General features: G+C 38.0%; 1 protein-coding gene across 1 annotated transcript; it reads right to left on the bottom strand.

Annotated features, from left to right (window-relative positions):
- Positions 1 to 436: 436 nt before the first annotated feature.
- LOC139709879 (acireductone dioxygenase-like) lies at positions 437 to 18,139 on the bottom strand. The gene is made up of 4 exons (XM_071621833.1): positions 17,972 to 18,139; positions 8,047 to 8,166; positions 6,278 to 6,457; positions 437 to 2,883 (listed from the first exon to the last, which is right to left on the bottom strand). Exons 1-4 carry the CDS (start codon positions 18,092 to 18,094, stop codon positions 2,758 to 2,760), a joined length of 549 nt encoding a protein of 182 aa, XP_071477934.1. The 5' UTR covers positions 18,095 to 18,139; the 3' UTR covers positions 437 to 2,757.
- Positions 18,140 to 24,747: the final 6,608 nt, after the last annotated feature.

Raw genomic sequence — 24,747 nt, 5'->3', positions numbered from 1 at the left:
TTTTGAGATGGAAAAAAAAAGACTGCAAAGTGATAGGTAGTTGGATGTAAACTTTTGATTCCAATATACAATATATTATCATCTTTAATACACACTTCACTTTATTTGCTGTTTGTGCGACAAATTTCCATGCTCTGTGATTTTCATTACATACATGTATTTACATTAGCCCTACGTAAATCAAAATATTACAAAGTTAAATGTGACGGAAACAAGAAAACAGAACACAGGTTTGTCACCAAACAAAACAGAGAAATTCAAGCCACAAGGCAGAACCATCATCATATTGTGGCACACACAACGTATCCCCTACTGGGACAGGTCATTCTCATCAAGATCTCATAATGCTGGAAGAAATGGTGAAACAAAACAGGACAGAAACTTTCATCTGGCAGAATACTAGGCATGTAAAGCTATCAGAATATTCAGTGTTGAAGATAAAAAATGGCAGTCTCACAATCTGAAATTTCCGACACCAGTACTGTCTTACATTTTTAAGGCAGAAGACACTGCTAAGGCATTCAAAGTACAGTGGAAACTCATTATAATGAGATTCTTGGGACCAAAACAATTTGTTCTTTATATCAGATATTTTGTTATTATCAATAGTCAATAAACAATAGAAAACAAAGGAAATAAATTCATCGGGACTGGAATTTTGTTGTTGTTGTTGCTACAGTGTATATCAGATATTTTGTTATAACACCTCTTTATATGGAGTTCCCACTGTAATGATAAAACTACATAAATTCTTACAAGTCTGTGAGGCATTTGGATTGCAGTGTAAAATGGTCTGCTCACAACAACATAAATACTACCTTGGGTACAAGTGTGACTTGTTGCAACAAACAAGACATGAAGTGTTCCTACTGCGCTGCCTTCCTGATGTAGAGGAGAAAACGACTCCTGGTATAAAGTGTTTCATTGCAAAATTGGTTCAATGCATTGGGAGTCAAATTTGAGTTAGCTGCTACTTATGATTGTTACAATATTTTGAAGTTTTACGGAGGTTTTCATCTTTCATGAAATTATTCTATTCTCCCCATCAGATTTTATTCTATTTAGATTCTACTTGAAGGAGAATTGCACTTTAAGGCACCGTATAATACTTAATCTCCATTGAGAATGAAAGGGCGTCAACAACGTGTTCAGCCTATAGCTTATCATCCAAATCGGTTAATATAGTGTTTTATAGCTCAGCAAACAAACGCATCACTCTCAGAGGACAGTGATGAATACTGTAAAACACGATATTTTTGCGGTATTGAAATTTTTGTGAATTTGAGCCGACGGCCTTTTTTGCGGTATGAAATTTTCGCGAGTTGCCTCTAACATTCAATGCATACAGTGTAGACGAGAACTTTCGCATGCATTTTCATTTCGCGAATCTTGGCTCTCGCAAAATTCGCGAAGTTAAAATGCATGCGAACATTCCTCATTTTACAGTAAATTATAGAATCTTCTTCAACATCGAAATAGTATTTGCAATCAATGTGTGTTCTGCTTTTGAAACAGTTTTCACTTCATGCCTTGCAACATGAATTGAATGCGTTTAATACACACTGTCAGAGTGCCCACAGAAATTTGAAAACAGAATTCCATAACTTTTCCATGACTTTTCCATGACTAAATTGCTGCTTTCCATGACTTCCTTTCTGGCATGGTTTCCAAAATCAGACACGTTATGATGGCCTCCACCTCCCCTCACAGCCATCCGTTCCACCTACTATCTTACTCATGACATGTACATCTATTATCATTAGTATATGTCCAGGAAGTTATGTAGAATTTGGGATGTCACAAAACTGGGAAAAATGGAAATCATGAACACCAATCATAATAGCAGAGTATGATCACAAAGTATGAGAGTTGCGAAACACGACAAACTGGAAAGCTGCCGCAGCCAAGAGGTAAATGCAATTCCATGACTTTTCCATGACTTTTCACAAATTTTCCAAATTCCCTGACTTTTCCCTGACTTTCCATGACCACAATTTTTTCCAGGATTTTCCAGGATTTTCCATGATTGTGGGAACTCTGCACTGTTCTACTGCAGCACGCCCTGAAACAGGGTACACCAAATTTTAGAGTTATTTCTCAATATTCAGCTGCATAGGCATGTTTGGAATGAGTGTCAACACACTGCTTTACATTTAAAAACATGTTAACCAAATAAATGTTTCCAGTTTCATTCGAAGACAAAAACAAGGACATCAACAACGAAAAAACAACAACAATAAAAATACAATTATAATACTGTTTCAACAGCATTATTTCCAGCACATCAAAGATATAAATAATACTGCACAATTTTAGAATAATTTTGGCTTCAACTTTATCACGACGGACTTGTAATGAAAAATAGAAGTTAGGCCTTCCAAAAGTTCAATGTTAGATTTTGCTGTTGTTACTTTCATCACCTACAATGTATCTTATTATTCTGCAGGATTCTTTGATCCTTTTGTATTTCTTTCCCCTTTAATGGAAGACAATACTCGTATACATTACATCTCAAGTAGAATACTACACTATAAATTAGTTATAGATGTCTGAATCTTATTAAAGAGTTACTTTGACAAGTCCCGTCTTGGGCTTGCTAACATTGCTCTGTTTGAAAATACATTTCATTTGCTGACAATCAACAGTGTCAATGAAATACCATACATCATCAGCTGTAAGAGCATATTCCTTAGCAGGATAACAAAACAGAAAAGAAAGGAAGGAAAGAAGAAAAACAACAACAAAACTCTGCTCAGCCTAGTCTTCCTTTAAGGCTGAGATTGATGCCAGATAGGCCGTGCGCTGGGGCTTGTCATCAGCAGGACGGTTGTAGGGTGTCCACACTGGCTCCCCAATAAACAGCCGCTTGACCAAGACATAGTTCTGCAAAATCACAAAAAAAGATGGTGACAGTTAGAAGAAAATCAATTAGTATATAGTAAAATTTGATTACAGATAAAGAAATGAATCTGTGTGTGTGTGTGTATTTCATCCTTATATACTGCATATTACACACACACACACACACACACACATTGCTCCAAAGGAGTGGGGCTCAAATGCATATGATAGCAATGCTGCACACTGGCACTGGTCCGACAGTCCCTGACCAGTAAAAATCAGTCGGACCAGTAACTTTTTTTTTTCAGGAATGAACAAGTGAAACATGGGGTAGAAACAAGGCAAGTGCCAAATTGTGTCTCGCCCATTCGCGTACAAGAAATTAATATTTTTCTAACTCCCAGAAGTTCATTGACCCGCCTATGACCTTTGACCTCGTGGTGACTTTCCCAACGGACATTTACCATCCAAGTTTGGTCACAAACGGACAAAGGGATCGAAAGTTATGAGCCATAATCGAAACGCGGCATAAAAACTTAACATTGGGCCCTAAAAATTTGTTGACCCCTTTCTGTGACCTTTGACCTTGTGATGACCTTCACCTCCCCAAGGGACATCTACTATCCAAGTTTGGTCACAAACAGACATAGGGATCAAAAGTTATGAGCCATAATCAAAACGCGGCCTAAAAACTTAACATTGGGCCCTAAAAGTTTGTTGACCCTGTCTGTGACCTTTGACCTTGTGGTAACCTTCAACTTCCAAGGGACATCTACCATCTAAGTTTGGTCACAAACAGACAGATACATCAAAAGTTACGAGCCATAAACGAAACATGCCCTAAAAACTTAACATTGGGCCCTTAAGTCCATTGACCTCTGCCTGTGACCTTTGACCTTGAGGTGCCCTTCAGGTTTGGTAAAATGTGTAACTTTGTATAACCACTCTTTCCTCCAAGTTTGATTGAAATTGAAATCCTCAGTAGAGAGTTATTCAAGTTTTTGTAGCGTTACGGACAGACGGCGGACGGACGACGGATGGACGAACGACGGACTGACGGACAGACGCTGCAGGCGATCCCTTAGTCTCCCCACATCTCCGGTGGGCTCGACAAAAACTGGTTTAGTGTGTACTGCCCTACTTTTGCAAAGGAAGCAAGTGACATTTTCATGGATATTGACTTTTCGATTGATTTGGCATATTTGAGGCATGCTCTATGTAACTGATAAATCCAAAAGTTACAATTTTGACCCATTTCAAGTGCACAAAATTGCATGAAAAAAATGGCAAAAGGAAGCAAGTTACAACCTCATGATATGATTGTCACTTGCTTCCCTTTGCCAAATCATTTACATTTACACACAATCTCAAATACTTTGGCAAAAGGGAGCAGGTAACATCCTTATGATATGATTGTCACTTGCTTCCTTTTGCAAGATTTTTCATGTTTGCTAAAAATCTGGGGGGTGTTTCATCAACACTTGTCAGCACCGACAATTGTTGGCGCTGACCAATTTCAGCAAAATCCTTGGTTTTGATTGGCTGAGATGCTCTGGTCACTGACTGTTACAATGGCGATTCAAGTTGTCAGCGCCGACAAACGTTGATGAAACACCCCCCTGAAATACTTTGGCAAAAGGAAGCAAGTTGCAACCTCAGGATATGATTGTCACTTGCTTCCTTTTGCCAAATTATTCATATTTGCACACGATCTAAAATACTTCGACAAAAGGAAGCAAGTGACATCCTTATATGATATGAATGTCACTTGCTTCCTTTGCCAATTTTTGTATGTTTGCTACAAATCTATACTTTGGCAAAAGGAAGCAAATCACATAATAATGAGTTTCTATGGGAGTATCACAATTCTTTGAATTGTCATAAATGCATCACCATATGACTTTCAAGAATACCAACATTTTTTTCTCATCACAAATTTTCATGTTGAAGGGCCTACCCAAAAACATATTTTCTTCATTTGTAGCATTTGTACTCGAAGTCACTTGCTTCCTTTTGCCAAAATAGGGCAGTGTAGCCCTGCATACTGTAGCATAAAAAAAAAAAAAAAAAAAAAAAAGCACCCACAATACTACAATGGCAACTTGAACTCAGCAATAATTTGACTGAACCACAGTAGGTTTGTATGGTCTAATCTACCCTTTCTATATAATATAAAAGCTCTGTGGTCATGGGTACAACTTTCTTTTTTTTGGGGGGGGGGGGGAAGAGGGAGGTGATAAGTTGCATTTTTATCAATCTTGCGTAAGTGATGTAAAGTTGAAATTTGGTGAAGGCAAACTGACTGACAAATTGATATATCCAACAATAAAGAACAAATGAACAAAAAAATATGATTCATGACTACATACGCAGTTACAGCGTAAGAATTATTAAATGGAAATAATAATTAAACAGAAATGAATACACAAAATACAAATGAATGAATGTATGCATGCATACTGTACGTACAAAAATGTAGGATGTAGGTATACAGTACTGTCATGTATGTATTCATGTACATGCATGCACCTGTAGATACATTAAAGGGATCATATAGTTTTATTTGAGACCTAATTTCAGTTTTCTAACATTTCTTGGTGAGATAATGAGAAACCTCTTATGAAATATGAAAGAGCATGTAATTCCATGACGAATTCAACGTTTATTTGATGAAAATTGGAATTGAAATGGCTGAGATATCCAAAACAGAGCAATTCTAATAAGTGTGGGACCCACACTTTATTACGATCGCTTTGTTTTACTTTGTTTTTTGATGTTTCAGTCATTCCAAACCCGATTTTCATCAAATAAAATTTGAATTCCTCTGAAAATGGTATTCTCTGTACTATTTTATTAGTGTTTTCTTGGTATCTTGCAAAAAGTTAAAAGCCAAATTCTCATCTCCACCAATACTGTACTATCCCTTTAATATCAATAGATGAATGATAAACTTGTTACACTGTAAGCTAAGCAGCTCATTTCTACCCGTACGTACATGCTTAAAATCTGTACGTACATGTACATGCTTAAAATTGCCCAGTTTCCCAATATGCAAGCCTTTTGTTTTCGTCATCAGCTTTACGAAAGCTGTACGGCACCTCATCTGAGCAGAGCACGCGTTTCAGTGCACAGATGCCAACCTCACATACAAGCAATTTGAACTCCCACTGAAGTTCATTGACCCTATCTGCTGAAAGATTTAAAAAAAAGTCCTTCAAAACTTTATAGAAATTCCAGGATCAACACCAAAATTTATTCATCTGTTCCCTGTGTCATGACCAACTTTTCCTGCAAGATTCATCCCAATCCATTCACAGGTTTTTGAGTTATTTCATTTTGCATACAGACTAACAAACAAATGCTGACAAAAACAAAACATCCTTGGCGGACGTAACGAAGTAAATAAATCATCGCTCAAATTCAGCCGCAAACTCACATTGGTGTCAAGTGTGAAGCGGTGGTAGATGCCGGCCGGCAGAACAAAGAGATCTCCCTTGGTGAAGGCAATGCGCACCCAGCGATCCTTGAAGTCGCGGAAGTCAAAGTAACCGCCGCCCTCGATGCAGAACCGGATCTCTTCGTCAAGGTGGATGTGCTCGTTGAAGAAAGCCTTGATCTGGGAGAGATGAGTGAGGTACCTCATTGTGATTTTTGACATTGAATCAACTCCTCCAATTACCATTATCATACTGAAGATGATTGAATCAAGAAGGATATTCAGACTTTAGAGGGAATGAAAACCAAGAGAAGATTTAAATTAATTTAATCAAACCCTGATTATTCATTCATCCACTCATTCATGCATGCATGCATGCGTTCATTCATTCATTCATTCATTCATTCATTCATTCATTCATTCATTCATTCATTCATTCATTCATTCATTCATTCATTCATTCATTCAAGGAGAATGATTCATTCATTCATTCATTCATTCATTCATTCATTCATTCATGCATTAATTAATTAATTAATTAATTCATTCATTCATTCATTCATTCAAGGAGAATGAAAACCAAGTACGTAATTGAGTGAATGCAGCAACATGTGTCAAACACAACAGTCAAAGTTTGATAAAAACCAGACAATCTATGAATCTTTAAAGTTTTGGTGCTGTCATCGCTGGATGAGAGGACTTCAATACATTGTAAGCTTGTTTATGGTAAAACGATGTAAAGAAAATCCAACATATTTTCACTTTTCTAGCATAATGAAGAGCACTTGACTTACCTCTTCCATAAAGTAGGGAAAATAACATTAATCTGCAATATCAATGCCAGTAACAAGTGGAGGGAATGTGTACTTTATGAATCAAATTTTGAGGAATTAAATTTTTCTTTGTATGATTTTCTTTATAAACTTTAGTTAAAAACAAGTAGTCTTCTCATCCAGCAATGGCTACACCAAAGCTGTAAAAAATGTGTAACTTTTGCACAAATTGCTTGATTTTCCTCAAGCTTTCACAGATGTGTTGAACTTGTATTGCTGCCTTCAATGAATCCACATGTATACGTCAGGGTTTTACTCTCCTCACACTCTTCCCATTATCACCATCACATTACATCTAGGACAACTGAACCAAGACAGATATTCAGACTTAAAAAACAACAACAACAAAATACTGAAGCAAGCAGTCGGTTGGATTGAGTTGGTCTCCATGTGAAAACACTTTCAGACACACACATCACGTCATCTACCTACAAATTGTACAGTGTACAATTTCTCCACTTGCTATCAACTATAAATACCGGTACAATTGAATATATACAAGATAGCTCAAAGTATGGGAAGACAACATCAGTTTTGGCCAAAGCATGGTTTACTCTAGACCTTGAAAAATTGCAGTCATATCCACTTTGGGCATTTTGATACCACCTTCTCATATTATGTAAATCACACATCAATAAAATCTGCCAGACATACAGTGCTTCTTAGAATGGGTTATAAACTCAAATCTAGAGCAAGAGGGACGGTCATGTGAAGTGGTCAAACGTAAAAGGTTGATTATCCCCTGAGAAGGACAACCAGTAAAAATACATGAAAGCAGAAATATGAAACTTTGACTTATGTAATCAGGTGCTCTGCATCTGTGGGGTGTAAGCAGGTTTCGACCAACAGACGAAGCCAGTCGGAGGTGGGTAATATCTAGGATGGAAAGGGGTATTCACAGGTACAGTAGGATACAGGTCTCTAAGCATTCATTACCTTTTCCTCGTAGTTTGGCAGCTTTTCCTTGGAGATGCAGACCTCATCTTCGTAGGTGTACCCACGCTCCTTCTTCAACTGATTGTACATCTCATTCTTTTCATAGTTGTCTGTTTCCAGCTGAAAGAAGAATTGGTGATACAAGGGATCTTCACTATAACAAGCTGCTTGGGATCCTGGGAATTCTCATTTACGGTATATCCATTGCCTCGTTATTGGATGGATAAAAGCAAAAGAGTAAAAGATATTGGACCACATGCTTCCTTAAGCAAGATGCTGCTCTCCCTTCATTGTGGTCACCACCAATCAAAAACAGGGATTCAACAATAACTTTTTTTTTTTCACTGGTGGCCCACTCAGGCTACAAACATATGTGGCCTGAAAACAAAATGCAGTGGCCTGCAATAAAAGAACAGATAAATTTCATTTCTAACTTTATTTGCCTGACATAAGGAAAGGTTTTTGGCCAGAAGTCTACTAAAATCATTCTACAGCTGAGAGTGCACGCTGCCTGCACACACAGAACGCGAAGGTGCACGCTTTGAATTATTCATGAGTCTACAAGGTCTGCCGCACACGTCGTGCACACACCAGCGATACGGACTGGTCCATTGTCGAATATAGGTAAAATGCTGCAGAGACAACATGTAGGGGCAGTCATAAACATGGCATTATATGGGATAAACATGGCATTACATGGGTTAAACCTACATTGACAACATGGATTACATGCTTTTCATGAAATTGTTTACATTATCTGCTTTTTAACTGACCACACACTCACGCACACACACACACACACACACACACACTCACTGAGGTACAACTTTTGTACATTGCTGACAGTCGCTTTCTCATACATGGGCAGCAACTTCAGTAAATTAATAGCAAAACCCAAGTACATTCTAAAAGATGCAAAAATAGAAACTGAAAGCTGATGTAGTGTAGATTCACAATCATGTTGGAATGTTGACCACTGCAAGTTTCACCGGCACTGCATTGCACTGTGCTTCATGCTCCACTCGCGGTTACTGGGCACGTTCACCCCATTACACAATGGCGCACTCTGCGTATACAGTATGTGCTTGCCGAGAAATATATGATTATCGAACATCATCGAAGAAGAAAATTCCCGTTTTCTACATCTTCTCAGCAACATATAAAGTCATAACTGGTACAGTAAGTGGTCAGTCAATACAAGGGTTCACCGCTGACTTCAGGAATCTTAGAAATATGAGAAATAAATATCCAATTTACGTTATAACTCACGGTATATGAAATCATAACTCGTCCAAATGCAGTCACGAATAAACAGTGACGTCATGTCTCATATGATAATGAGCTTCTCTGTGTCGCTGATTGTGAGTGGATTGAGGACGGGACCTTCTCAGTTTTTTGCCAATTCCGACAAGACCTACCATCCAATCACAATGAGTTTGACATGTATGACAGAAAATTTTTTGGCGCGTAATATGGTAGAAGCCCCAGCTTCATGTGTCATTCGGTTGCCGAGATACAACCTTTCAAATAGGGAGGTATCACTGCATCACACAGCGAATACTTCAGGAAGTGTGTACAATCCTATGGGGCAGATATTCTGAAGTGAAATCACAAAGCTAATTTTGAGCAGCCAGTCCGACGTTATTAGAAGTCCATTTATCTTCTAATTTTAGTATTCTATAGAAAAATGTCCTAAGAGTAGAAAACCGAGAGCCCCAAGTCCACAGACATTACTTTACTTTATGATATTTCACCATTAATGACAGTATGTCGGGTTTTGCTTGTGCGTCTCCATAGGTTATAACACAGGGTGCGCGCGAGCGTGTTCCGTGTGTATTAAAAGACACAACCTTTCCAAATGTGGGCCATACAGAGATAACCTCTTGTTGAAATTCGATTGCCCATCATCAATTTCTAGTGGTACCAGGTCACAGGGCAACTGCTAATGCTGAGCCGTGCTATATAGGTGTTTGAATCATTCCTCCTTACTTAGCCACTCTCATTTTGGGGACTCTCCCACTGCAGTAAACCAGTTAATAAAATTAGTCTGAAAGGGGAAGGTAAAATTTTCAGAGGGGACAACATCATCAACTCAATCAGTTGCACTATTTTTATACAGAATGTTCATGAACTTTTTTTTTGTTTGTTTTGGAACATTGGTACAACTTAACAACTTCATAACTTGTAATGTTCACCTATTTTGATCAAATTTTCACTCAGGTGACTGATGGGGTTTTGAAAGAGAGCTACCTTGGTAAATCTGGAAGCTCTATTTTCTTATATGTGCATGCAATATTATGGTCCTGCCAAAATAATCTTTGCTCAAGTATCACAGTAACGTATTTCACAGTCTGAACCTGCTTTTATAATTTGTACACTGTCCACCATAATGTTACCTTCAGGTGTGTTAAGGGCAGGCAGTAGGGAGAGACAATAAAGTTAAAACTGTGTTTTAACTCAAGTTAAAACTGTGTTTTGTCCATTTTCAAAGTAAGATCATTTTTACTCAACCAATTTTACAGGGGACCTCCAAATGATTTTTAGATATTTACACTTGAATAATTAAAAATGAGTTACACTGAGTAGTAAGTTTCAGAATTCATAATGATAGGGATGAACAATAAGAATGTTTTTGAAATTCATTTACACATTGCAATGAACAAGGATGATGACATGGCATCCTCACCATAAGAATGCATGAGTTGGGGCTCAAGGAAGCAGAACAAAAGAAGAAGGCATGCATAGATTATACACAAGTGGATTAGTTAAAATCAAGTGGTATTGTAATGGAATTACACTATTACATTTCTGAAATATGTGAGCCTCCTACGTACATGCCATTATCATTGTTCAGGGTTTTTCAAAATACCTCGGTAGTGTTTATCTGCCAAGGATCACAATAAATTCCACAAATCTGTACCTATGGAGTTGTCCATTTATGCACTACATGATGTGAAATTATGAAAATCGTTTGGAATGCCCCTTTAATTACACTTGGGTCTGAAGTGAGCATGTTACATTGTATGACTGTCTCACTTTACATCAAGAATCAACATCATGCACTATACTGTACATGTACACTGTACATTGTCCCCACTGAGGGTGACAATGCATATAATGACACACCCATCTGACATACTCTGATGCGAATGGTAAATATTCCTTTTTTTCTGCTTTTCTGCGGGGGAGAGCCGGGAAATGCCACAAAATGGAAAATGATGCAATATCACGACTACCCAGTTTTACGATGTTCTCAGCAAAAACAGGGATGCCCTCGAACAGATAAAAGTCTAATGTTTGTAATTCTGTCCTGTTTAATCAGCTGTAACTTCACATCAGAAATATGGGTGTACAACAATTACGGAGAACCTAGTTTCATGGCATGGCAGCCTTTGAATGTAATTTAAAGGTTGTAATTTAAAGGGAATAAACAATAAGTACGGTACGGTACTGTAAAACATGATATTTTTGCAGCATAAAATTTTCGCGAATTGAAGCTGACGGCCTTTTTCCCAGCATGAAATTTTCGCGAGTTGCCTCTAACATTAAATGCGTATAGTGTAGACAAGAACTTGCATGCGCATTTTAATTTTGCGAATCTTGGCTCTCGCAAAAAAATGCATGCGAACATTCTTCATTTTACAGTACAGTGGATTATGCATGAATACAGCAATACAACAGAACACAAAGTTCTGCAAAGTGTGAGGAAAATCAAAACATCCATTCAAAAGTTAAGAGTTTTGGTGCTGCCACTGCTAGATAAGAAGCCTTAAATAGTTTTTGATGTCCTAAGTGGAAATAAAGAGAATTCTATGTGTATTTTCAACTGTCTACCATAATGAAAGAAAACTTGCCTTGCCCCCATCAGATGGCAGGGGAAATCATATTTAATACCCTTGAAACACAAGTTACCACTTTAAGTCTAATTAGTGTGCTGCGAAATGACTTCAAAAGGATGGTTGTAAGATAACAAGTTCTCTAGATACATCCAAAAATTGTATTTAACTGCATGACAGTTTCGACAATGGGCTGTCATCTTTCTCAAACCATGGCTAAAATCGGCAACTGACGATTTGGTGCCAATAAGCAATCACCCAGGTGTGACATCCGAGTGATAGCGCCATCGTAAATGAGAAAGATGACAGCCCGTTGTCAAAACTGTCACAGGTAATTACAACTTTTGAATGTGTCTAGAGAACTCGTCATCTAATCAGTGTGTACTTTTCAGGGAGAACGAATTTCCCTTTATATTATCTTTATATTACTCCTCCAATACAGATGTGTACATGTCTGACACAACAGATTGTTGAGACAGCCTTTTCATCACACGATGACAGCAAATTTATAAAACAAATAAAAAATGTATAACTTTGGAATGGATCATTCCCCAATTTTCCTCAAACTTCATTGTTGTTTGCTACTATACCTGCATTTACCAAACCCACACACTTGTCATTTGTTTAAGGGGTAAATTCCCCTTTAATATTGTATGAATTGGTGTGATTTCCTATTGTTATCCTACCACCCCTACGCCTTGCCTCCCCCAGTACAGTGAATACAAAGAGCAAGGTGCATTTCTCACATTCTTTTGATAAAAGAAAAACCCTTCCAATTCTTCAGACCATATCTTGCTTTGTAGTTCAGTCCTATTATAAAGGAAAAATACAAAATTTAAACAAAGCCAAAAAAAAAAAAAAAAAAATCAAAACCTTTGACTGTTACTGGGGCAATGCAACTGCACCTCCACCAAAATTCTGTCACTGTGACACAGCAACTTTTCTAGCATGAAAAACTTTGCCTGTCAAGCACAAGTGCTGCATTTAGAAAAGTTGCAGCTCTAAAAAAAAAGAACAAAATGTAAACTGGTCCCCAATTTGGTCCCTGCCAAACCCCTGGATCCGCCATGGATAAATAACCATGGAAGCATACCTTCCATAATGTATTTACTGAGAGTATTTCTGGTTTTAATATATTGCAATTCTGTTATTTTCATTTTTTGGATTTTCCAAAAGTCCTTGTATGAAATACATTGTTGCCATGTTAATAATGCGTGCCACATTTGATAACAGATGTGACAAAGCATTTTCAAGAAAAGGAGGAAAATGTGAATGTTAGGCCCCAATTTGGTCACCTAACCCCCACCCACCCCCATCCCAATACACACACACACACACACGCACACACACACACACATGCGCACACACACACACATGCACACACGCGCACACACACGCACAGACACACACACACACACACACACACACAAACGCACACGCACACACACACACACACACACGCACACACACAAGGGGAACAAATCTGGTAACTGCCATTAATTTTTTAAAACCGCAATTACATTCTATTCATTCAAAGCACTAATTTTAGAGTTTCATCACTTCTGGTTGTAAAGCAGAAGATTGTAACTTGTGGGCTTTGGTCCCCCCCCCCCCCCCCCCCCCCCCCCCCAATCCAAGCAATTGTAAATTTTCTACACTCAAGTTCGGTAAAAATCTGATTATATCAACGGATGCACTTTTAAGGAATAGATGAAAATGTGAAAATTGGGCCCTGATTTCAACCCCCTCCCCCCCCCTCCTCCCATCCACCCGACCCTGCCTATAGCTGTACAACTGCAACTGTATTGTATAGCAGCATAATTATAATGGTTACTTCAAATACTTTTCTTCTTTGTGGTGTTCTCTGTGACCTGGTGAATGTATTTGACAATGACTGAGCGAAGGAAGCTGTACCTGAAATCAACAATTGAGGTCTACACTGAATTGATGCTGTCAGGTTGCACACAGTTCATGTTCACTGCACATGGTACGACATTTGGTACAGAAAAGAAGACACCTTCTGAGGAGTAAATACCACTGAACTGTCAAAATGTCTCCTCAATCGAGTACCACTTGTCATGTTGACATTCATGAGCAAAGTCGAGTCTCTTCAATGCCATCAAAATGCAATGAGTTTGCAGTTTGATCAGATGGGCGCATTTTAAAGGGCCAATCGAACCTAGTACTGTGTCACTTGATATTAACCCGTTGAGGACGAGTCCCGAGTAAATTCGGTCAGGTGTCTATGGGAAATGCATGATGTAGCAAAATCAGTCTGTCCTCAATGGGTTAAAGTCAAAGTTTACAACTGTAAGTCAGAGAAAGAGATTATAAATGACTGAGTGGAATACAATGCATTCGACATGTTGTGTGAATTATAAAACTTTAAAGAAAGAAAGCCAAACTGGCAACTCCCTGTGATTCTGAGAACTAATAAACAGCTATTTGATATAACTTTACAAAGAAAGAACAAAAAATACAAATTTTCTGAATGCTACTGAAACAAAGGCAGAAAGAGGACACACACACAAAAGCACATTACTCTACCCATACAGAAAGGACAGAACGACTATAGATGCAGAAGACTGGTGAATATAATTGCACAGACACATGTACCTGCTCACGAGCAATATTGCTGAGTTGCCAATTTGCCTTACACTCTAAAATTTCACAATTCATCACTCTTCATGTGTCTATTTATTTTCCTCAGATCTTTCGACAAATCTATATAGTATAGGTCTTTAATGATTTTTCTGTATTCACACAAGCCACAATGCAACACCATCAAGACAAGATGGGCAATTCCGCAGTTAGGTGGACATGACATGGATAAAAGAAATGTGCCTCTTTATCTTACCCTTTGATCTAGGTATCAACTAATGCCATGGATGTTCACCAATCATTCGGGTCTTTCAAATTCAGATTTTATTTTTCGTATTTATTGATTTTGCGAGATCTAAAACCATCATTCAAAATGTACATGTGGGACTGGGGACGCTGAAATTCACTTAAATGCAAATTACAGTGGGTTCCTTTGAAATTTTTTCCTCAAAGTTTTGCTAAAGGGTAAAAGATGAATACATTTAAATACTCCAAAAGTCATGTGACATTTTGTCAATTACAAAAGGGTGAAATGACCTGCGGAATTACTCCGGACAAATGTAATGTTACTAACTGTAACGTTACTAACCATGCTTTTGGGGGTCTAGCTAAAAAATTATCAGTCGAACTGCTAAAAAAATTTGCATGAACATTTGTCATGATGCAATAATTGAAATTAATGCAACACTTTGTTTGAAGTAACTTGAATTTTTGCACACTTTTTGTTACAAGACATTGATTTTTTTGTCATGTCCTTTTTTCGTAACGTTACTAACCAGCCCTTTAAGTTGCTATAGCAATTCTAATATTTCTTCGATTGTGTTCATTCTTTTCTGTATCGTAAACCTGGGAAGGATGAACTTGTTTTTGACATAATTTTGACTTGAAATGAATAAATGGTAATTTAGCGGTAAAAACAAATATCTAAATTTGCTCAAATGTAACGTTACTAACCGCGGAATTGCCCAGATGGATTTACAAATGTACCCTATAGATATCCCTTTAATACAGCTGTAGACCCTTGACTTTGGTCTGTTTGGCACCGACAAAAGGAAATATGGAGAGGACGTTAACAGGAGGGTCCAAGGTACAGGTGTACTAACTGAAGAATCTATTTTTTGTTTAACTTATTTTCTTCATTTTTTTTTTTTTGAGGGGGGGGGGGGTTAAAGGAGGTATATTAATGTCAACAGTCAAAACTCGACTCAGCGCTGGGAGAATAGGTTTGCAACCACTTGGTTTAATCATGGACCTACATCATGTACTACAAGGTCCATGGTTTAAGCCACACTTTTGTAATGCCACAGCTCTACAGGACAAGGCTTCAAATGTGTATGCTCAATACTCGGGTGCTGTTCGTTAATATGCTGAAGGGTTGTTAATCCGAAAACGAAAAAGGGTTCGTCAATCCGAACATTTGTGGCGTTATTCTGAAGGTTTGATATTCTGAAGATTCGTTTAATCCGAAAAATGAAATTCGAAACAATGAACCTTTGGAACAATGAAAAGTCTTCAAAATAACGAGCTGTAACCATACTATCCATGACAGAATGCCCCGGAGATCATACAGTTTGTGGCTTAACGAACTGAAAACTTGGCCGATAAACAGTAATATCATAAATTAAGCATCCAGGCTCAATAAGTTCTAAGTACCATCATGCCCGCCGCTCATGGTCCCTGTGGTTTGGAGTTTTATTATTAGATGTACAAATCTTTAATAGATCTAAAGCCAGACGCAGTCTCTGCAGAACACATCCCCAACGACAGCCCAACGTCTCAGCTACAGCTTATCAAAATGTGGGAGAAATTCATCCAAGGAAGACAGTCATGTCAATTTTCATTTCCAGGAAAAATGCACTCCCATGGGGATAACACGTAATCTGGTCAAATTTGACAAGGTTCCTTTGAATTGATTTTTTTAGAGATAATGATGTCATACAGTTTGTACCATCAAAATTTTGCTTCATGTACCGGTACATCTGATATTGAACAAGCTACAACATACTGAAATCTTTCAAACATTTTGCTAGCATCAGCTACCCATGCAACTCATCAGCTTTAAAGGGAAGGTAAACCCAAAGAGCAATGTGAATTGAGTGAAAGCAGCAACATTAGCAGAACACATCAGTGAGAGTTTGAGGAAAATCGGACAGTCGATGCAAAAGTTATGAATTTTTAAAGTTTTGGTGTTGGAACCGCTGGATGAGGAGACTACAAATGTACTAGAGGATATGACGTATGAGTGGACAACAATACAAAGAAAATATAAAGGAAATTCGACAAAAATTCACTTTTCTAGAATTATGAAAGAGCAATGGACCAACCGCTTTCAGAAAGCAGGGGGAATAATTGCTTCCCTTAACATATGTCAATATCAAGTTGATGGAATTTGTAATTTTCATGAAAAATGGATTTTTATAGTATTTTCTTTATATTTTCTTGGTATTCTTGTCCACTCATACGTCATAACCTCTAGTAGTCTCCTCATCCAGCGGTTCCAACACCAAAACTTTAAAAATTCATAACTTTCGCATCGATTGTCCGATTTTCTTCAAACTTTCACTGATGTGTTCTACTAATGTTGCTGCTTTCACTCAATCCACATTGCTCTTGGGGTTTATCTTCCCTTTAAGAATATGTAAAGAAAATGGGGGGTCACCATCCCTGATGAGTAAAATATGATTTAAAATTGGTGGGTTTTTTTTGGCATATTTGAACTGTTTATCGCCATTGACGCACGCACGGAATTTTAACTGTGATGGGCCTGTATGACGTCATATTGAGTCTGATTGACTTGAAACTTGGTAGCATTATTTGTTGATATCTCAGACATGTGATTCATATGAAAAAATGGGAAATTTCTATTGCATACGAGCTGCGCGTGCGTATATGCGCGCGCACGTACGTGTTCGTTTACTATAAAGGGATAATTTGGTTTAACGCAAACATGATCAAATTTTACAAAATGAATTGTCTAGCTTGACTTGAACTAGAACTATAACGTCAAATTTCATCGAGAAATTCCATTCCATTAATGAGATATGAATGTAAACATGATTTCAGATAATGACATCATAGTGACGTCATGAATGAGTGATCACACTGATACATTGCCCATTAACCCAACTGCCGATCTGGCATCCTAGGTTAGGACATGATACATATTAAAAATAAAACGAATAAAGGAGAAGGATTTTTTGAGTTAACCTCTTTGCTCTCTGCACAAGATTTGAGGAGAACGAAATAGAGAAGATTTTAACAAACATGAAAGAATCAGTACAGATCAAGGTGATCCGAGAGGATACTCGGATCACCTCACTAAGAAGCCCACCGTATTTATAAAGAGACTATCGGTCTAGAGCGACTCTAGACCTATAATTTTATTACTGGAGTATAACGTTTAGAGATACCACCGCACCGGTCTTTATTGCCGGGCACGGGCAAACATGGATTGCATCGAATCGTCAACATACGACCGATCCACTTACATTCCAGAAAAGAATACCATGTTTCTCCAAAAATTCGCCCGTGACGTATTCCGGAGGATTCTTGTGGTGTGTCTCACGCTGATCGGCGTCCGAATCATCCATGAACCAGGCTTTGACACCCATTTTCTTACTTATTATGTGTACCACTTCTCACTGCGACTGCACTGCCGAAACATAAACTCGATCCACGTTGCGTTGTGCACTGTCCATATATTTAGGATCGTGTGGACCACAACAACATGCGGTGAGCGGTTGTGTAAACGCGTTAGTTGTTGTTGTTGTTGTTTTTTATCCTTTTGTCGTGGTTCACACCAAAGAGCGTACAAACCAAACCTACGCTCCTGACACGGCGAAAGGGTAGATCACGACCAGCGCCCCCGCGGGTGTAAGGAAACCAATGGCATGTACACTGTGCATACAAGCGTAGATTACGTCGTGCTGCTGAACCTACCCACGCAACCACATGTCTATGGCGGCCACCTGCCCCAAACGGCCACTAAACAAATCTCGTGAGAGAAGAAAACCCAAAGAGAATGTTAAAGACCCTCTCTCAGGGGTCACGCACCATAGGGATTACAGGTGTGAGAAAAAAAGAAAAGAAAACGAAAAAGATCAGGGAAAAAAATCAATTACACCCAAGACATCAAGGTTCCAAAGAGGAGGGACACCATTAGTTGTTAACTTCTAACCCTCCCCCCCCCCCCGTCGGCAGCCCCCCCCCCCCCCCCCGCGTTTACACCTGTCCGCTCACCGCATGTTGTTGTGGTCCACACGATCCTAAATATGGACACTGCACAACGCAACGTGGACCGAGTTTATGTCTCGGCAGTGCAGTCGCAGTGAGAAGTGGTCTTGGAAGTGGTACACATAATAAGTAAGAAAATGGGTGTCAAAGCCTGGTTCATGGATGATTCGGACGATGATTCGGACGATGGATGATTCGGACGATGATTCGATGCAATCAATGTTTGCCCAAAGACACACAGGGGCGCGGATCTCCCCCCCCCCCCCCCCCCGGGAGATCCTCGCCCACTGTGTGTCTTTTAATATCGGCCATGCACTTGTCTATAGGCTAATAAATTGATGTTTGTTTTTTTTTTCTTCTCCCTTGCTGATGCATGGCCGCTGCAGTTAGATGTGATCACACGCCTTACAGTGTTCCAAGATTATACTTAGTGCAGAAAGGTGACTTCCATCTCCCTTCCAATAACTGGATGATAATGATTATGATCCATATAATTGTATCAACACACTCAGCTCTAGGTACATATCTCAAGATCGACAACGTTATTCTTTATCGAATGAATGCTCGCTGCGTTGGCCTACATTATCAATATAGGCCTACAACATACGGTCGGTCATTGGGAACCTATAAATATAATCTTACCACAGTGGACTTATAGGATTCTTATTTCATGATAAGGTGGAGACACTCAATGATAAGTGATAGAGACAAAACTCACCAAAAGAAATCAAGAAATGGTAGATTTACACACCATTCTATCAGTGGGAAGTAAGGCAATTTGTGGGTCAGTGCAGTGTTAACACGTATAGGGCCTATCAATCATTTAGGCATTTATACGAAGACGAGAAAGATGAATCTTCTCATTTTCAATACCTATCATGCTTCTTAAAGGACAAGTTCACCTTCATAGACTTGTGGGTTGAGTGAATGTAGCAACATTTTATATTAGAACACATCAGTGGCTGAGTTTGAGCAAAATCGGACAATCCGTTAAAAAGTTATGAAAGTTTCTGCTCAGTCACGGCTGGATGAGAAGACTACTATAGCTTGTGATGTCACGTGAGTACAACGATATAAAGAAGGAATAAAGAAAATTCAACATATTTCCATTTTTCTAGCATAACAAAAGACAAGTCGAAGAACTGCATGTGCACTTTATTCAAAAAGTAAAGTTTTGTGAAATTCTCTTCCTTATATAGTTGTACGCATGTGACATCATACACTCTAGTTGTCTTCTCTTCCAGCAGTGACTGCGCAGATACTTAAAATATTCGTAACTTTTGAACGGATTGTCCAATTTCCCTCAAACTTTCACTGATGTGTTCTACTATTGCTGCATTCTCTCAATCCTTATGTATATGAAGGTGGACTTGTCCTTTAAAAGCATGGAGAGCGGAACTATAATAGCTGGTAGAAAAATGGGTGGCAATCAGAGATAAAGAATTTTGACCTTTAGTTTGAATGGTCGGTGAGATACGAGTGTCAGACCAATCATTGTGTTCTCTGTCTGCCGACATATTTAGACCTCAATCATGCCTATTCATTCGAGAATTATTCACATCAATTGGGCTGGACGTAAATACTGGGAGAAGGTAACATTTGACTCTGAATACAATGTCACTGTGCTGTTGTGTGCATTTTTGAAAACTCTACCACGTCCTCGCCCCCCCCCCCCCAATATGTGTGATGAGGCCTTTAGGAAAACTTGTAGCCCATCAGTTCATATATCAATTTATGATCCATAGCAGTGGCGGATCAAGAGGGGGGGGGGGCGTAATAAGCTTTCATTGAATATTGATAAGACATGTTTTATACACTTTCATACGTTGCAATCCCAACCCACCCTTCCTCAAAGTATTTTTATTGATGATATAAACATTGCTGAGAAACATTCAACCAAGTTCCTAGGAGTAACCCTAGATAGCAATCTAACTTGGAATACTCATGTTCAGAATATTACAACAGCAATATCTAAAGTAACTGGTGTTTTAAGAAGAATAAAATATTTAATTAATGATCAAACTTTAATTATGTTATACAACACTTTATTTTTACCATTATATGTAATGTACTGTAATATTGTATGGGGCAACAGTAGCAAAACAAAATTGAACACAATTTTTCTTCTCCAGAAAAAGGCTCTTCGTATATGCACACATTCACATTTTTTTGGCTCACACTGACCCCATATTCTATCGCCTAAAAACTTTGAAGGCCCATGATATACATTTATACCTAACTGCCATATTTATGTATAAACACACTCGAAATGCATTACCATTTTTTCATAATACCCTAGTAACCAATGACCATATTCACTCATACCCTACCCGTCGTTCCCACGATTTTCACTTAAGTAATCCGAAGCTTTTACTTGCTCAAAAGTCGATTAGACATCAAGGTCCGGATACATGGAACACTCTTCCTGAGGAGTTGAAACAGTGTGCCTCCTTGTTTTCATTTAAAGCAAACTTAAAGAAGTACATTTTATTACAGTATATTTCAAATATGAATTAAAAACAAATAAATTATATAAACCTGTAACTAATGTTGGTCTCCTGATAGCAACAGCGCATATCGTCCCCTCTTTCAGTAAACCAATTTCACTATTCTAAATTCCAGCCTATCTGCTATTGTGCACCCTCAAGCACCTGCACACACATTCACCACCACCACCATCGCACACCAGAGTTTATTTTCCCCTGCTACCTTCGCAGCAGAATTTATATTGTTACGAATTTAGTACGTCCTTATCTTTTCCTCGGGCCGGCCATCTTTTCAAGCAATGCTTATAATGGCGGCCCTCTGCATAATCGTTTCTTAACTATAAATGTTATTCTTATCACTGCTGCATAGACATGCATACTGTATATTAAATTTCTTTCATATCGTTGTTTATGCAAGTCAAAAGACTGTGTTAAATTTACTTTACATATGTCCTACGTGTTCATGATTATGTACTTAGTATGTATCTTGGTTTATGCAAGTCAAACGACTTTGCGTTTAATTTAATTTGTATATTTCCTGCATTTTCATGATTATGTAACTTATGTATATTGATTTGCAGAAAATAAAGTATCTATCAAACAAAAAGGTGCACGGCCCCTTTATCTATCGTTAAAAACAAAAGAAGGAAAAAAATGAAACCCGGAAGTGGCACCAGAAATATTAGTTGCGCCCCCCCCCCCTTTATAGAATTCCTGGATCCGCCCCTGCATAGATAGGCTTAGTCGTGTCAACTCGTTGTGACGTATACTAAATAAGTAAAATGATATGAAATAAAGTAAAGTTAAGTAATAACGTATAAGGTGTGTGTGGTTTTTTTTTCTAAATGCATCACACTTTCATGGATATCGATTATCGTAATCTACGTTAGATTTGTCAGTTATCATTGCCTCAAGTCATGTAAGAATGTCTCAACTCTCAGACTATGATATACTGAACACAAAGTATTGGCAACTCAGGGATTTGGGATATTTTACTTCCGGTAGGCCTATATGCACCTTGCACGGCCTACATGGACGGACTTTAGGCTGAATGTTCTCTCCATCTCATTATGGTCATTTCAGAAGAGGGAATAATTGTCTTTATTTGAAACCTGTCAGACGAATGCATTTGTTTCCACAAAGATGGGGAGAGCGTGCAGTATACAAGCTCAATATCAAGACACACAACACACAGGGCCGGCGGAGCGTTTTCAAAAGTGTGGGGGCCCACTTCCGGGTTTCATGAGCTAACACGCCAAAAAAAAAAAAAAAAAAAAAAAAAAAGGTCCTCAGCTCATCTCTCCCTTTCCATTTCCGGGTTTCTTCAGCTAACAAGCAAAAACAAAAACAAAAACACACACAAAAAAAGGGCCTCAGCTCATCTCTCCCTTTCCATTTCCGGGTTTCTTCAGCTAACAAGCAAAAACAAAAACAAAACAAAACAAAACAAAAAGTCCTCAGCTCATCTTTCCCTTTCCATTTCATTTTTTTTTTCAGCTGACAAAAAAAAAGGTCTTCAGTGGAAAAACATAACCTTACAGCGCTCACACTTCAAGATTTCCATCTATTTCTATTTAGTGCCACTTGCGTACTTCCGGGTTAAAAAAAAGTGTTGGGGCCCTATCATAAAGTGATGACACCTTATGTATTCCTTTGTATGATGCACAAAAAGTGTGGGGGCCCGAGCCCCCACAGCCCCCACGTACGGTTCCGTCGGCGATGACACACTCACCAGGGGGATGTTTCATTAAGATGTTCGTAAAGTTACAAACAACTTACGAGCGACTGGTGATCAGTTCTTGTGCTGAATTATGGACATTCTTATAAGTGGAGCACATCAGAACTGATCACCAGTCGCTCGTAAGTTGTTCGTAACTTTACGAACAGCTTTATGAAACAGGGCCCGGGTCTCCCCCTTCCTTCCTCTCTCTCGTTCTCTCTGGACATAGCAAAGTCTGTTCTCTTTCTGTTCGAAGAATGTTCAATGTACATTAAGTTTGCTACACACGGCATTAGATTTAATCTACACGCTTATCTATACGATATACTGTACATAATACATTGTTATCACTTTCCCCTTTCGATTCTTTTCGATACCGCCCTGTCTTATAAAACTTGTGATAGAAGTCAATCAATCTCAAATCTCTTGAAAGCTGCAATCAATCGCAACCTGTGATTGAGTGATTGCAGTTCTCCGTCTTAATTTCAATCATAACTTTTTATAAGATGGATTTGAATTCAATCATAAAGTTGTGATTGATTTGAATCAATCACAAGTCTTTACAAAACGGGGCCCAGATGTACAGATTTATTGCATTTTACCGGTAGATGGCGCTCATTCACGAAGCTGTCACTACGAAAGAGAAAAGTTTGAGGACACCGTCAATTTACTTACTAGCACATGTAGCCATTGTATTGATTCGCTGCGTATCTCATGAAGTTAATATTGCCCCTGGTTTCAAGTTGACTTTCAAATCATTATGTAGTCGCACATTCGCCAATTCCCAAACTGCCTGGCAAACAAATTTACCCAGCCGCTGATCAAAAATCATAAAAGAATTATTATTGTCATGGTTACATTATTAGCATAAATCGAGAGGGAAATGGTGTATAAAAACTAAACCAAACCAAGCAACACAAACAAACATGAGCCATATAACTTTCTATGCAAAGAGCACTGTAGTTGAATGATGATAATAGTAATGTTGTTGATGATTATGATTATGATGATAATAATAATAATCATCATCATCACCATCATCATCATCATCATCATCGTTATCATCATTATAATCTACAGACAAAAACATACCTACTTATTCATCAAGATGATCACTGTGAATTTAATGGCATTACAAACTAATGCAAATTGAGCGTGGATGAAAAATAATGCTAGAAATGATCTCAGAATTCCATATTTCGTTATCTGCTATCGGCTTCGAATAAAAAATTGTAGCTGATTTGAGATTTGCCGGTTAGAGCCAACGATAATGGAGTGTTTACTAACTTTGTAGACAATTTGCCGCAACGAAATCATAATTCATTTTTGTGTTATAAGGCATTTCACGGATTTGCAGAACAGCTTTGCTGAAGCAAATAGCCGTGATTAAATAAAATAAATGAATAAACTGAACTGAAATATATATATATATATATATATATATATATATATATATATTATTGAAAAATTGTTCGCAAAAACCGATAAGTCCATATTTGCCAAATGGAGATATTTGCGATTAAAGGTCAAGAAAAATAAAAAGAATAATAAGCAAAATTTTGCTTCTTTTGACAATAACTTAAAAAATGTACCTTTATATGTAGTGACCAATATATCATTTAAAAGGTATTATTTTGTTCTTTATGGCAGAGATCGTACTCCAAAATCTTCAAAAATGGACTTATCGGTTTTTGCAAACAAACTCTTTATATGTATATATATATATATATATATATATATATATATATATATATAATACAATATAATATAATAATGCATAGGATTTTAGATACAAAACAGGTATATCTCTTTTTATCAACCTGAG

This window comes from Diadema antillarum, unplaced genomic scaffold, assembly GCF_040938485.1.
Source record: "Diadema antillarum isolate AM-2024a unplaced genomic scaffold, OU_Dant_1.0 seq00001476_RagTag, whole genome shotgun sequence".
Taxonomy (NCBI): Eukaryota; Metazoa; Echinodermata; class Echinoidea; order Diadematoida; family Diadematidae; genus Diadema; species Diadema antillarum.
The sequence above is the reverse complement of the archived record's forward strand: the minus strand, read 5'-3'. Positions and strand labels throughout refer to the sequence as shown.